This window comes from Pteropus vampyrus, unplaced genomic scaffold (assembly GCF_000151845.1).
Source record: "Pteropus vampyrus isolate Shadow unplaced genomic scaffold, Pvam_2.0 Scaffold102, whole genome shotgun sequence".
In the NCBI taxonomy this organism is placed as follows: domain Eukaryota; kingdom Metazoa; phylum Chordata; class Mammalia; order Chiroptera; family Pteropodidae; genus Pteropus; species Pteropus vampyrus.
This window is the reverse complement of record NW_011888883.1, coordinates 1,962,102-1,979,029: the sequence shown is the minus strand read 5'-3', so window position 1 is coordinate 1,979,029 and position 16,928 is coordinate 1,962,102. Positions and strand designations below refer to the sequence as shown.

The 16,928-nt window shown below is 33.6% G+C and overlaps 1 protein-coding gene across 1 annotated transcript in view; it reads right to left on the bottom strand.

Moving 5' to 3' along the window:
- Window positions 1–16,928, bottom strand: part of ME1 (malic enzyme 1) — a 147,157-nt gene that overhangs the window by 61,186 nt on the left and 69,043 nt on the right. The window contains exon 6 of the mRNA XM_011364885.2: window positions 14,352–14,455. Within this exon, the coding sequence (XP_011363187.1) occupies window positions 14,352–14,455 (104 nt within the window). The remainder of the gene's footprint in view (window positions 1–14,351; window positions 14,456–16,928) is intronic.

Here is a 16,928-nt window from a genome sequence, read left to right as displayed (position 1 = left end):
AATGCTATAAGAGACGGCAAGGAGGAATTGGGGATATTCTGCTATAAGGTATCTCTACGACCCATGAAGCTATGTAGTCATTTGAAAGTGGATTTTATTAGTTGTAAAGGTATACTACAAATTCTAGGGCAACTACTACAAATATTTTTTAAAGAAGTATAATACAATAATATAAGAGAGAAAATAAATTTAGGGTCAATACTTTTTCCTTATCTTAGCTAACTCCTTGGCTTTCCTTTATTTACAGTTATCTGTTAGATGTGTCTTTTAGAACTTCATGTATTTCAAATTCTGGCTCCTCTAGTTGCTCTTTTTGCTGCTCATGTTTTGCCAAGATGGTAAATAAGTTAAATAAACAAACAAAAAATCTGCCTACCATAGTGAAAGAACTGATCTAACAACCACATTGTCTAAACACATGGAAGTCTGACAGAATTTCTATAACCCTTGCCTCACCATGAACATGTGAATTGGGTACTAGCTGATATAAAAACTCTGTGCAGGTGAGTCTGATGATACTAGTAATAAAAATATACCTATATCTCTAGTGCATAGAACAATACCTGGCATATAGCAAGTATTCATTATTTACTGAATGAATAAATGAACTGATGTTTAAAAAAAAAAGGATATTTGATACATGCTGAGAAATAAAATTTTTAAAAATATTATGTCAACTTGCTTTAACATCTGTCGCACAAATAAAATGAAGTCTCCTACATTGGTACGCATTTCTGAATTCTAACTTTAGAGAAATATGAGTATGCCTGGGAAACATCTTATATCTGGCATATTATGAGGTGTTGAGACCAGGTGTCTAAGTCTTTAAACGTAAAACATCTACTTGTCTCACTTGTGAAAAATTACTTTGAAAATTTTCCAGATACGTACGCAGATTTAGGCAGCCTAACCCCATGATTAAAGCCAATTCCATGGAAATTTAATATAATTTTTTAAAATATCAAGGCATGATAGTGAATCAAGATGAACAAAGTGGCAAAATCTGCCCCTAATTTTAATTTCATATGGTTTGGCACTTAAGCAACTAAACTAGTCTTTCCTTAAAAGTCAGAAGAGACAAGTGAGATAGGTCTTCTCTGACAGCTCATCTCCCCCATGTTATTCATTAGGTACACTATTTCTTATACTCTCTTGCAGTATCCTAAACTCATTTCCACAGCAGGGCTTATTGAAAATGTCTATTTATCTCTCTCCCCAACTACTCTGGGTTCCTCAAGAGCATTTAGCAAAAATGAATGCCTAGTACAGTTAGGTCCTCAATGTACATGCTGAATAAATAAATAATTCAAGGTACTCTAAATATTTTCTTTGACTCATTTTACAGAAATCATTGGTGTGATAGGAGATAGCTAAAGAAGTCTGGGCTAATTTCTCTCACTGTGTATCAGTCAACAATGTTTGGATTTATTTATTTTTCCTTTACCTCACTATCATTTATTTGTTTGCCTATGTGTCAGTATAGCTTACACAGAAAAAAACTTCAACTTAAACAACTACAAAAATACTGCTAGGACTGTGAACCTACACTGAAGTGAACAGTCTCCTTAAGACCTGTTTGGTTATAGCATGCTCTTTTCCTGCATATAGCATTATATAATGCTCACAGCAACCAGACTATCAAATTTAAATGGCTATCTTTCTACTCAAAAAGATGTCTGGGAAAATTTTTTAACTCTCTAGACTGGCATTCCAGCATTTAAAATTTCAGACAATCAATGACTTTCTTCCATTCAATGGCAACCAATTCATATTAGAAGTATGAGATCACTCTAAAGAAAAATAAAATGACTCCCATTCTTTTTCAGTTTTTGCAAAAACAGCATATGAATTTTTATCAAGATGACGTATAAATGTCAACCTAAATTAAGATTAAATTTAGGAACAAAAGGCAAAAGAAATATGGTGACTTCTAGTGCTTCAGCTGAATGAAATCTTATAAAGCAGAATATAATTTCAGAAGAAATCTATGTGTTTACAATTTAATATACATAATTGTGGAATATATTTTCTTGCTTTGTTTTTCTTAACATTAGAATGTTAAGAATGAAAAATCGTGAATGGGAGTACAATATATTATAAAACACAACAACCTAACCAGTAAAGTATAATATATAATAGTCACTGAAAACTATTATGTGTCAGGGACTGTTTAAAACCAAGTAGATTGCTTTTTTCTATTTTGTATTTTAACCTACAACAAAAAGCAGAAAAGTTTTAATTTTAGTTAACTACCAGTTTTAAATTTAAAAGATTAAAAATCTTAATGGGAACTATTTTGCAACCAGAGATAAACTGAATGTATTCAACAAATATTTACTGAGTGTTTCCTAGTAGTGGGGCTCTGGGGACATAAATGTGAACTAAACAGAAAAAAATCCTTGCCTTGCAGAGGTTATATTGTATTTATGGGAGACAGATAATAAGTAAATTATACTACATGTTTAAGGTGATAAGTGTGATGGGTGCAATTTAAAACAGAATGATTCAGGGAAGGCTTCAATGAGAAGGTGACAAGTGAGTAAAGACTCAGAGGTGGAGAGGGAAAAGGAGAAAGGCCAGTAGGTTCAACCCAACAGCAATGGCAAAAAACCTGAGGTGGGAGTGTATCGGAAGTGGACAAGAAATAGCAAAAATTGGAATGCCTAGAAAATGAAACTTCTCTGAATTCACATAAATTTCCTGTTTCTTTATAACTCAAATACCAAAAGGTATTATCAAGCAGTTCTGTTTGTTTAGGGAAGTTGTAATGTTTAGAGAAAGAGGAAAATGTTTTCAAACACATCACCTAATTTTCCATAATTGCCTTTATACAGTTAAAGTATTGCTTATCTATGGCTACATGTTTAAAATTCAGCCACAAGCTTAAAGTTATTGTAATTCTATTTCCACCATTATATACAAAACTGCATTATAAGACATCTGAACTCAGAATGTGTTATTTGCACCTGACATAGTTGATAACATTCTTTAAATCAGAGAGGAATGTAATATAATGATTAAGAGCATAAGTTCTGGAGCCAGACTGTCTGAATTTGAATATCAGCCCTGTCACTTTCTAGTTGGGCAGCTATAAAAATTTACTTCTCTGTGTCTCTCTTGCTTATCTGAAAAATGAGAATAAATAATTGTAAGAATACCATAGAACTGTTCTAATGATTAAAAGTTTGTAAAAGCACTTTGAACTGAGCCTGGTACATATTTTTTAAAATGTACTAGCTGTTTTTATAGTTGTTGTCATTGTTATTAATATTGATGGAACATATTGGGTGTGGTATTTTTTGAAGTGTCATAACCAAAATAAGAAGGAATTGTGATTCCTTAATTCTTAATATTTATTCTCTCCTGATGGCAACAGAAAAGCCAAATCCACAAGATTTGAATGCATATCAAGTATTTATCATTTTATTTTATTTTATTTTTTAAAATATTTTTCTTTTTTTAAATTATTTTATTTATTTATTTGTTTGTTTTTACGGTGACATTAGTTAACGAAATCCAGTAAGTTTCAGCTGTACATTTTAACAGTAAGGCATAAATATATTTACACTGTGTGTTCACCTTCCATAGTTAGATTTCTTTCTGTCACCACATATTTGACCCCTTTTACTCCATCTACCTCTCTCATTCCCCCTCCCCTCAACCCTCTGGTAACCACCAGTCTATTGTTCATGTCCATAAGTATTTATTTATGTATTTAAATAGATATTTTTAAATGTCAAGAAAACAAACAATCCATTCAAATCGAGTCACCTTCTGATAATTTCTAAATTAGAAGAAAATATGCCTTTTAATAATTAATATTTATGAGTGCTCAGTAGTATGTAAAAGGTATACTTAAAAGCAAATTCTTTTGCATTTTGTAACACTTCGGAGAAAACCACAAACGAGTGATAAACTGAGGAGCAGGGTAGCTACTCTAAGGAAATTTAGTCCTTACCAAGCATAAAACACCCCCGAAAAATATATAGTCATGTGCCAACTATCAACAAGGATACATTCTGGGAAATGCATGATTAGGTGATTTTCTCACTGGGTGAACATTATGGAGTATACTTACACAAACCTAGATAGCATAGCCTACCTAAACTATATGTCTATTTCTCTCAGGCTACAAGTCTGTACAGCATGTTACTGAACAAAACACATGAGTTTAAATCAAGCACAGCAAAAATGATGCAATCAAGAGACTTGGTAAACATGAGATATATGAAGCTGCTATTGGTATAACACAGTATACTGTTTTACAGCTAACTTTTTTTATACACAGAAAAAGTACACTCTAAAATAACATTAAAAAGTATAGTATAGTAAGTACATAAACCAGTAACATAGTCATTTATTATCAAGTATTATGTACTGTATGTAATTGTGTGCGCTACATTTTTATATGACTGGCAGCGCAGTAAGTTTGCTAACACCAGCATCATCACAAACATGTGAGTATGATGGCTACAATGACTATAATGGACACAGTGACTACGACATCACTAGGGTGCAGGAATTTTTCAGCTCCATTATAATCTATCATTGCCAAATCTATCACAGTCCATCACTGCCAAAACTTTGTTATGTGGCACATGGATGTATTTATATTAAAAGTTTCCTTATAGCCTCAAGTTGTTCTCTCTGTGTCTATAAATAGCCCTTGTGAAACATATCATTTTAAACTGTGCCAGTAAAAGCAGTTGAAAATGAATCAACATCAAATTAAACTGAAAAGTGAAAGTTCCTGTATTCAATTATAATATCACTGGGAACTTACTATTCCAAGCACTTTACATGGACCGTATATTTCATTTAGTCATAAAAATAAAAATATTTTAGTCTCTAATAATAATGAGATTTTACTAATCTTTACAAATTTTTTCTATGGAATTATATCTATAAAACTTCACTAACAATTTCTCTTCTATTGTGATAAAAAAACACATAACAGTAAACTTACCATCAACAATTTTTAAGTGTATAATTCAATAGTGTTAAGTATATTTACAGTGTTGTACAAGATCTCTAGAAACATTTTAATCTTGCAAAACTGAAACTCTATACCCGTTAAACACTAAATCCCTCTCCTCTTTCCCCTCAGCCTTTGGCAACTACCTTTCTACTTTCTGTTCCTATGATTTCAACTCCTTTAGACACTTCATATGAATGAACTCACACACTAATGATTTCTTATGGGCAGAATTTTATTTAGGCATGAAACTAAAGACTCAGTGCCTAGTATTTTAACCTGGACAAAAACAATGTTTTCTAAAATACACTAAATAGAAATAAATTTTGCCTGGTAAATCGACCATGTGGAATGGGGCAAGGGGGTGAAACAGGAGAAGGGAAAAGGATATCATACTATATCTGCTTCTGGGTCAGTTTGCATTTGTCCTCAATCTCCCTTTCGCCCAATTTCTATTTCCAAATAACATTTGTATCATACAAATTCTCCAGGGTAACTTTTATCACAAACACCATTAAAATGAACTAAACATTTTAGTTATTCTCTCGCATTTACTTGTAGCATTTGACTTGCTCTCTGTGCACACGATTTTCAATAGCTGTAACTTCTACTGGGCAGAAGCTATAGGTCTGGAGTAATCCAAATATTGGAGTACTTTAGAGTTTAATTAATAAAACTAAAAAGGTTAGAATCATTAGTTGTTTATATCCTTAAATACTTGTAACTAGAAAATAACATAAATCCTTGCTAATTAAATCATGCCTTAAGTATGGGACATACGATTAAATTTTTACTTCCTACACAAAAAATCCTTTTACCCTTGAAATGCATATATAATACTAAAGCTTGTCCAAAAACATTGAACAAATATAAAATCATGTTATGTATGTTTTGTTCGTTTATGAAGTTATTAGTTTTATACTACAAAGCCATAGAGAGTAGGAACACTATTTTTTTATGGAATTTAGAATTAATTTCAAGTAATCATCCAAAACACATCCCCTTAAAAGTTACATACAGTCTTCAGATACAACATCTCTAACATTCCAGAACTGTAAGATTTTACCTCAGCCCTCATTAAACAACCATTTGTTGAGCACCCATTATGTATGATGATAGGCATCATAAAGGAAAATGAGAAAAACCTAGTCCTTCAGCTCTAGTATTTCAAGACTTAGTGCTCGGATAAATAAATTTAATTATAATTCAGTGTGATGCTTGCCATTATGGTGTATCCATGCTACTGAAACATATAAGAAGCTTCTGTAATCTAGACTGAGATAGTCTACATATTTAAGCTGAGTTATGGAAGAAAAGCAAGAATTAAATAAACAAAAACAGTGGGGCAAGAAGGAAAAGTATGTACGAAGATAGATGTGACAGAAGAGTGACATGTACAGGCAACTAAAACTAGTTATTTATAAATGGTATAGTCATCCCCTCTTATCCGCAAGGGGGATATGTTCCAAGACCTGCAGTGGATGTCTGAAACTGCGGCTAATACTGAAATATATATATAACATATATACTATATATATATTATATATATATAAATTTATATATATACTATATAAATATATATACTATACATATACTGTGTTTTTTCCTATACATACACACCCATGATAAAGTTTAATTTGTAAGTTATGTGCAATAATGGATAAATGATAATAAAATAGAACAATTATAATAATATACTGTAATGAAAGTTGTATGAATATGATCTCTCTCCCTCCTTCCTTACTCCCTCCTTACAGTAATTTTTATATTTTTCAGTCCAAAGCTATACCTGAATCTGTGTAACCATCCATTACTGGCAGTAAGTGGCTAGATATCACTCATTTCAAGTGATCCCTTGCTAGTCTTGTAACATTTAGGCTCCACGCTTTCTGAAGCAACATGCTGCCATCAACAGAAACACATTTTCTGTCATATCTTCCACCCACAAATTTAATGCCTTTTCCATCTAAACTAAGCACTTATCAGGTACTATGACCATAACTTTTGCAACTTGAGGTACAACAGCAAAACTAGCATTGATTTCTTTTTCCTTAACAATTTCAAGGAGAGAAGATTTGTTCTTATTGTAAATCTTAGCAACCTCAGCATATGATCTTTTTCTTAAGAACTTTCACCTTTTCACTTAAAGGAAATATTTCACAGCTTCTCTATGGCATATCAGAATTGCAGCATCACTACTCTTGTGCTTTGGGACCATTATTTAGTCAAATGAGGGTTACTTGAACACAAGCACTGTAACAGTTGACCTGATAACCAAGATAGCTACTACACGACTAACAGGCAGGGGACATATACAGCATGGAGACACTAGACAAAGGGATGATTTACATCCCAGGCCAGACAAAGAAAGATGGCATGAGATTTCATCATGCTACTAGGAATGGCGCAAAATTTTAAACTTATGAATTGCTTGTTTCTGGAATTTTCCATTTAATATTTTTGGACGATGATTAACTGCGGGTAACTGAAACTTCAGAAAGTTGAAAGTGCAGATAAGAAGAGACTACTGTGCAAGGATATACGGAGAGGTAGAGGGTGGCAAGAGAAAAAGGCAAAGTGTATGGGCCAGAATGGACAAGAATTTTTATGTAGAAGGTGAAACAGTTATTAAAGGGGTAAGTTCTTGAAGACATTACTATGATACAAAAAAAAAACCTAGAAGTTACTGAAGGATTCTGTATGGTAATAAAGATATAAAGTGGTCAAAGTCTAGGGAGGCTGGGATGTGGTTATCATAATGGAGTCAGGGCATGAATCAAGGGCAGAGAAATTGTCTGGATGGATTTAGTAATGAATCTGTTCTTGAGATAATGCACAGGAAACTATTGAGGAAGAAAAAAATGTTATTTCAATTTATGCTCTGGGATAAATTGAGATGGTACTGAGATAGATGTTTTAAAAAGAGAGAGATAGTCAAGAACTGGCCTAATCGATTGGCATAAATGGCTTATATAAGCCTAATCTCATTTTTAATCTTTGCAAGTTAATTCAATAGTTTTTAGTATCTTGTATCATCTTTTATTGAGGAAGTAATTTTTATTATGAACTTGCTTTGAAGCTGACCACACAATTAATATGCAGCATAGGGAATATAATACAAAGCAAATAAAACCCTTGTGTGAAATTTTTTGTCTTGAATTAACACCTTGTCAATTGTCTTGAGCTCCTGATGAAATACATTTGGGCAAAATAAGGAAAAGCTGACGTTTATGCAAAATGAAATAGTTTAAAATGTTGAATGAGAAGTTTATTCCTCTGGGTCAAGTATAATTATATGCCATGATGATAAAACACTTTCAATGGACTCATAATGACCACGATTATCACTGAATCACTGAATTTTATGATACAGCTCAGCCTTGAATGTTTAACTTCTTTAGTACTTTAATAAAATCCTAAAGTTAGAACACTTCAGAGAATGTTTAATTCTAATCCATCCTGCCACTTAAGGCACAAATTGTTATATATTTAAGCGCATCTGCCTATGCACTTAAAGTGACAGAGAGGTCACAAATAATACTAACAACAAAAACAACCCATACAACTACTGAGTGATTTTTATGTGCAAGCATTATGGTATATTTTACATACATTATTTTATTTTATTTAATTCCGGCTATTAAATCTTCTCTCTACATTAAACCAAATTTGCCAGCCTATAACTTTTAATTAAATTATTAGCCCTAATCATCCTTCCTGGGGGGAAAATATAGTTATTATTTATAGCATTTAATAAAAGTAATTTTGTTTTTTAATATTTAATCTCAGTCATCACAATAACCTTATGAAGTAGGTAGGCAGTTATTATCTTTCACATTTTTCAAGAGAGAAACTTAGCCTTAGGGAAGGTAAGTAACTTCCCCATGGTTGCAAATACAATAGTTGATAGAGCCAAGGGTGGATTTCGAAGCTCAGGTTTTACTTATGACATCCCCTGAGACGTGGGCTTTGTATCCTGACAAAACCAGGTGGTGAGCTCCCTGAACTGAGAGTGAGATCCCCAACCATGGTGAATTGACTGAAGTAAGAAATGTCATTATATGAGGCCTCTGAAGAAACAACTGCGCACCTATCCCAGGCAACACCACTCCAAAATGTACTCAGTATAATTAAGCCTTTTTTCCATTCAAATTTCTACACATCCCAGTCTATCCATACTGGTTAGCAATAAATTTAACAGTCTATCCATACTGGTTAGCAATAAATTTAACATTTGGTTTTCTATTCACAAATGTGGCTTTCTTTACCATGTATACTGTAGGACATGGTATTATTTTGACTGAATATATATTTTAAAAAAAATGGGTTGCTATCTGTGGATGCCACACACAAAAAAAGTCTTAAGAATTAATCACTACATTATGGTTAAATCAAAAGCAAGAGTTCACATTAATTTTTAGCAAAAGTATCACAACTAAAGAAGTATAGTGACTTTAGCAACTAATTTCATAAAGAGATAACGATTAAAATTTATCTGATTTATATTAATTAAGTCATTCCCTATTATTCTGTCATCAATTTCCTGCTTCCTTCACTGTATTTATCACAATTTCATTGTTTCATTTGATTATTTGCTTATTTAATTGTTTACTGTTTTTCTCCTTTAGTAGAGAATAAGCTATTTGAAACACAGTGCCTGGCTTTCAACAAATAAATGAATGAATCAAAACAATGAGAAAAAAATAGATGGTTTGGCATGATGTTTTTACTGGAGATATCTAGTTCCTGTAAGGACACAGGTAGTCTAGGGCAACTCAATGTTTTGTTCCAATGGCTAAATTTCCAAACCAAATATATTATGCAAAAGCTAGCATTTGTCATGTGGCTTGCTAACAGAATATCAGAGATAGAGTCCATCCTACAGATTTCAGAACATACCTTAATCACAAACCTTGAAGCATTTTTACTACTCAATTTTATCTTTATCTAAATGTCATTGTACTGAACTCTGTGATATGGCACTCAGATCTCCCACTGTTGTCTTAAGGATTGCCTCAGCTGCAGGAAGCACTAATACACACACTTTTTCAAAGTGACCCATCATGTCCAATGATTAATCAGTACAGGAATATAAAGGCTTGGCCATCTCATCATAACTGGGGACAACTAGGAAAAGCCACTCTACCTCCAGAATTCTCTGTGAGGTAAGTGGAAAGTGTCATTGTTTCCATATCACAGCCCAATTTCTCCCTCTTCCCACTCCTACTTCCTTCTACAGGAGTTGATTTCTAGAGCACTTTTTTTAACACTAAAGTTATTTCCTAATCTACTCCCCAGGTAACCTAATCTGTGGCAGTTAGTACCAGGAGTGGTCTAAGAAAGCAGGTAATAAGATGAGGCTTTGGAGCTGGATCACTTGCTGCCTGGCTGGCAATGAGGACCCCATCACTGGTGGCAGATGGAACACAGGGAACCCCTGGCACAAGGTGGCAGTCCCACTGTTAAAACTTTCACCAGAAGTAGGTAAGGATGGTATACCAGTGGAAGGAAACACTTTAGCTGGAATGATGTATCAGATGTTTGAGAAATAGTAGCTATGAGGACAATGAGAAAATAATATAAAAATGCTGAGAGCAAGTAATCATCAGTGTGAAAGCCAGAGGACTTCCCTGGCAAATACAAAGTGTTCTCGAATACTGTAGCTTCTGGACAGAAAAAGATGATGCCCAAAACAGGGATTAATCAGCAGAGTAGTCATAAACTCCAAAACTCTTAAGAAAGGCAGATATGCTAAGTTAGGATCCTGGTTGAAAAGAATAGGATCCTGCCATACGGGTTGAGATTCCTGGTTTGATGCCTTCCAAAATCTTGAATTCCCCACTTTCCCAGAACTTTCTGAACCCACAAAAGTGGCCTGCCCCTTCTGTCTTGGGGATTATGCAGATAGACACTTCTGCCCCATAAGACAAAAATGTGCCTCCTTAACCCCCATCTGTCTACCCTTACCTCCTCTCCAGACCTCTAGGCCTCTATAATTAAGGTTATGTCACATTATAACCCACCCAGGAAACACTAGGTCTCATAAAGGAAGAAAGAAGCTATTCCATAAAGGAACTGCAAGATCTAGCTAGTTTATATTAGTGAGGAGAGTACATGTGAGATTAAATTCTGAGACTGTTTGATCAAAGGGGCCAGATTAGATAAGGGAGAGTCTATCGATTTGAGGACATTCTCCTGAGATGGAGAGTTAACAATCAGCAAGAATCTCAGCAGATGGTATAAACTTGTGACTAAAACGGTTTCCAGAAACATGGACTAATATTAAGTATGATTGAAATATCAGAAATGCTGTGGCATATGGCAGAAGAGGGGATTACAAGACTCGGAGAGTACATTCTGGAGTGCATATGCTACATAAGGCCAGAAAACCCATTAGATGATTGTGCTCCATAGGGAGGTCTAAAAAACACACTATTTACCAAAGCCATAAAAAAATATGCTCGTGAGAAGACATCTACATTACTCAGTTACTCTTCCAAAGGCCAGAGCTGACAGAAAGAAGGACTCACCAACATTAATAGCAATGCGGATAATAGAACGGCAAGGATCAGAAGTCATCAGAAGCCAGGTGATCACAATTAAAAGAGTGGCAAGGATGGGTATGTGTGTGGAGCGGACCTACAGTTACTGAGATAATTAATAAAATTAATAAAATACATATCACTAAAGGCAAAATAGCTAAAAAGGCTACCACGCAATATGTACATTCAAAAAAAATCAGATGGATGAACACAAGGCTGAGGGTAGTTGCTCCAATGAAATCACAATACCTTGCTCAATTTACAAACCTGAGCTAATTTTCAGACCCAGAGTCCACTAATGGAAGAAAAGGCCTAATGTCCAGAGGGAAAGACCTCGCTACCCCACGGCAAGAATACTAGGTAATAAGATCCTCAATCTTCTCCACCAGAAGGCCCTTTATTAAGGTAACTCTGCACTGGGGAGAGGGAATACCTAAACATTTAGAATTGACAGTGATACTAGGAGACCTGAAATATGCTGTCCTTCTCATTAGAAGCATATGGAGGCCAGTAATAAATGGAGTTCTTGCCAAGGTCTAGCACATAATGGGTCCATTGGGACCAGAGACCCACCTGGTGGTGATTCTTTAGTCACTAAATGTATAATCAGAATAGACATACTTGGTAAGTGCCGTTAACACCAATATCAAGTCTTTGGTCTATGAGGTAAGAGCTATAAGTGTTGAGAAAGCCAAGAGGAAGAATTTGAGACTGCCCCCATCTCAACCAAGACAATATAGTAAATAAAAAACCCAACATAGTATTGGTTTGAGATGGGGGAGTGGCAGAAATTAGTGTTCCTTTAAGGAACTAAGGAGCATGCAGGGGTGGTGCCAATAAAGTTATCCAAGGCTGTTGGTGAGTCCAGGTTGCAGCATGACTTCTCCCTTTAGCCACTCTCATTTCTGTCCCCTCCTTTCAAAAGGGGTTGATTCCAAGAATACTCCTTCATAACTCCTCAGAATCTGATTCCTAGGTAACCCAACTTGCAATAATCATTTTCCACCTTGAATTTAAGTTCCATTTTCTTTTAAAACAATGTTGGAATTATCTTCCGGACTACTTCCCAATATAATTGGGGAGTGCTAGGTTTCACTTTTGGAAAATTTTTCACAAAGCAATGTCATACTAGGAAGTATTTTTGAAAAATCTTTGGGATTTTTTTCAGAGAAGAGCCTAGAAGTATAAGTCCTGATTTACAGGTACTCTCTGCATTTAAAATTATTGTTGACTCTTATCAATCCCCCTTTCCATATCAAAGACTTTAGGTAACCCCTCAGTTCAATATTGAAAAAACCTTTTCTGATTTTAGATTGACAAAGCACATTCAAAATTAGCTCATATCTGATTTTCTCCAGAAAGCTTTTCATTGATTCCAAATGGAATTATTTCTCTTTTTATTTCATCAGCAGTTAAGTATATACACGCTATGTTCATAACTTGTTTAATAGCTTCTTTGTAAATATATTAAAGTTGTCTATATAAAGTTAGACTTTATTTACAAAAAGACAATAAAAACAAATTTGTTGAAAATTTCATTCTCCTTTTCTTTCATATAGCCTCACAGTATTCTCAACATAATCTCCTGATTAATGTCACTACCTAGAAAGTTAAATAATTTTAAAACCTTATATAAGTTTTACAGAGTAAGAAATTTAAAATTAAATATGAAAAACTATTAGCAATTAGCTGTACTAAGCAATCTTGAATTTAAACTATATAGTTTCTCAACTGTTTCTATGAATAAGTTTAATTAAATAAGTTAATAAATAATAGCAATAAATGAATCAGGTGTGTTTTTAAAAAGTAGTCCATACTAACTGGCAAATATACTCTGCATTAAAAGCTTGAATAATGGGAGATTCAATATATTTTATATATTATGCAAGCTGATGAAAGTACTTCCTGCTGTTGCATACAACTTAAAAATAAACCTTATATTAAAAAGAAACCAAAAGAATGCCTCTAGTTACAGCTGATTCTAGCAATGAGTTTATTTCTATGAAAAAACCAAGGAAACATATATGTCTTTAAATAGTACATGGTTTCTGTGGCTATACAGTAAAAATAGAATGACTCTTACTGTGACAAAATTCTCCCAGAATATATTACTAAATTATGGTAGAAGTCTCTTCTTTGAAAGAAATAAACTGGAAAATTTTATAGTAGCACTTGGCCCACAGTAATATACTACTCAGACTAGGTGAAATATAGTGCTGCATTTTAATCAAACACTGTATTTTATTTTTAACATTTCATTTATTTATTTATTTATTTAAACATTTTATTCATTTTTTTTTTCTTTTTTCTCCCTACCCTCTCCACCCTCTTAATCACAGATTCATTGGATGTCCTGGTCCTTGCTCCATTCTAGACCCTGTAGATTGTACTAATGCATGCTCACTTTTTCCTCTGCTTCTCCTACCACAAAAGAGTGAGATACATCCAGAAAAGACTATCATAGATCAAATTTTATCAGCAACCAGAAACAAAGAACAGACTGCCAACAATCATAAAAAGGCTTGCTCAGGTAATTTAGTTACTGGCTATTGCCTCTTCCACTATAACCATGCATTCCAATAACCACAGGATCTAAAGATTTTTGTAGGAGAAAAGTATCTTCAGGGATAGCAACACAGACAACCTTTTCAGAGATAGACTCATGAAGATATCTTCTGGCCAGTAGGAGTTATGAGGAAGCGACTTCATTTAAGTCGCTTCTAATTATTAACATACTGCACCACACTTGGACATTGTTCTACTTCATTATGTTAGGTTATCTTTAAATTTTTGAATTTCAACTCGAATATAGATAAAATAAATATTGTACATACTTGGAAGAAACTGCCGCCATGAATTCATCCAAAAAACTGTCATATTCAGGACCTCTCACTCTTCTCTGCCGGAGTCCAATGTACAATGGATCGTTAAGTAACTCCTATTTAAAAAAAGTTACCAGAGATATAGAAATAACTAAAGGCAAGTCATTTACTTGTTCCAAGCCTCAGTTTTCTCATCTTTATAATAAAGATAGAAATGGAAATAAAATCTTGCCAAACTGCTTCAGAATCAACATAGAGAGTAAATATTTAGTATTATATAGAATATATCTACAGTATATGCCAAATAAGAAATACAATTGCTAAACATTAAAAATGTTCTCCCTTATTCTGGGGAAAAGAAAATAAATGATAATCTCTCAGTGGTGCTAATTAGGAAAGCTCAGTTCAGATTTGATGGGCAAAATTTATCACATAGAAAAATAATATTAGGTTTTGAAGTACTATATTAACTTAGGAAATGGAAAGGTAGCAATTCCTTTCTTAATTTTTTTTGTTTCTAAAAGCAAAATCATCAACCAACATTTGATTACATCATTAATATTACATGTTAAAAATAAATTTTTTAGCTTTGACTAAAGCTTTTCTTAAATTTCGTAAACTTTATATAGTTAAGATTATTTTCAATGATATATGAGACAACATTGCTCTGCTCAAGATTTACTATATGCAATGTTATTGTTTTTTATTAAATTATTTTTTAATTGAAGTATAATTTATACAGAGTAAAATGCATCCATTTATAACAAAAGCTCCCAGTAAACTAGGCATAAAAGGAACTTCTTCAACCTAATAAAGGGCATATGTAAAAACCCCACAGCTAACAACATATTTAATAGGAAAACTGAATGCTATTCCCCTAAAATTGGAAACAAGACAAGGATATTTACTCTCACCACTTCTACTCAATACTACACTGAAGGCCTTAGCCATTACAATAAGGCAAGAAAAAGAAAAAATAGGATTATAGATTGAAAAGGAAGAAGTAAACTTTTTGTACATACATGATCATGTACATGGAAAATACAAAAGAATCTAGAAAAAAATTCACTAGAAAAACTATGTGAATTTAACATGAGTACAGAACATAATGTCAATCAATATATACAAATCAAATGTATCTTTATTCATCAGCAACAAACAACTGGAAATGAAATAAAATACACAGCTCCATTTACAATAGCATTCCAAAACATGAAATTCAAAGGGACATATTTAACAAAATATGTGTAAGCCCTGTACACTGAAAACTATAAAATATTGTTAACAGAAATTTTAAAAGACAAACTTCTTTTGCACACTGGAAAAAAATGGCAATCCATGCCAGTAATAGTGAAACAATTAACAAAACTGTCACTTTCAGAATTCTATAATAGAGAAAACATAAATCTAATGAATTTGCAAATCTTGCTAAAGAGATTCCCAGGTAGACTGCTGAAAGTGTAAACTGGCTTCTCGACTATATGATAAAGTTATAACAGATGAGCTAAAAAAGAAAACATTCAGTGTATGAGCAAAATTTAAAAAAAAAAAAAAAATACAGAGGGCATAAGACTTGCTTGTAAAAGATTTCCAAAGTAAAATAAGACCTAAAGTCAAAGACCAAATTAGTGTGTGGTTGTAAATAAGCTGTAACAACATATTTAAAAATCTCTATTAACTATAATGATTTAAAGTAGAGTCTAATAGACCTTCTAGACTAGATAAAAGGAACTCGTCCCACAGCTCTCAGATATGCCAACCAACGTAGGGAGAAAGTCTGTTTTAAAAAGAATTGTGAATTGGGAGTGAGGGAGCCTTTATGTATTGGAGTGGACTATAATGTGATACACAGAAAGCACCCCCAAAATTTAAGGATGCTGTAATACTTGGATTAATTGGGACAGAGACACCTCAAAATGAAAATACCTCTCTGAGTCCCCAACTTCCCACAAGAAGGAAGCAGGCTGAGAAAACTATTCACCTGACATATGGCCATTTCTTACGGAAAAGGAAGGATATCTCAGAGGACAGCCAAGAGCCCAGAGAGCAGAGCCAGAAGCCTTAGAGGACAGTTGATACAGAATCACTCTGATAGGCCCTTTTCAAAGAACATCCCCTGCCTGCAACATGGCCTGGCAACATGTGTCCAATGGGAATTCAAAATTGCTATGAACCATTTCGAGCCACATAATTCCAGTTCATCCCATTTTGAATGTGAGTGTTGATTGTGCTTTTTCTGTCCCTGTCTCACCATTGTATGTTTAATATCTGGGAACAGATAAGAGGACCCACACCAAGGAGCAAAACACAAGAAGCTTCATTTGCATCTAGACCTGATTTAGATAACAGGATTCTGAACTTGGGCCTGCTGTTATTGGGATAAAACTTTTAGAAACCTAAGATGGAGATGAGCATATTTTACATGTGGAATATGAACAATTTGTGAAAGATAAGAATCTATATTGAGAAACGCCAACCTGCCCCAAGCATCCTAGCCTCCCATGCCAGGAAATCATAAACATTAGTAAAATTGTAATTGTTTTAAGTCATTAAGTTTGGAGGTGGTTTGGTATAGACAAATGATATGTT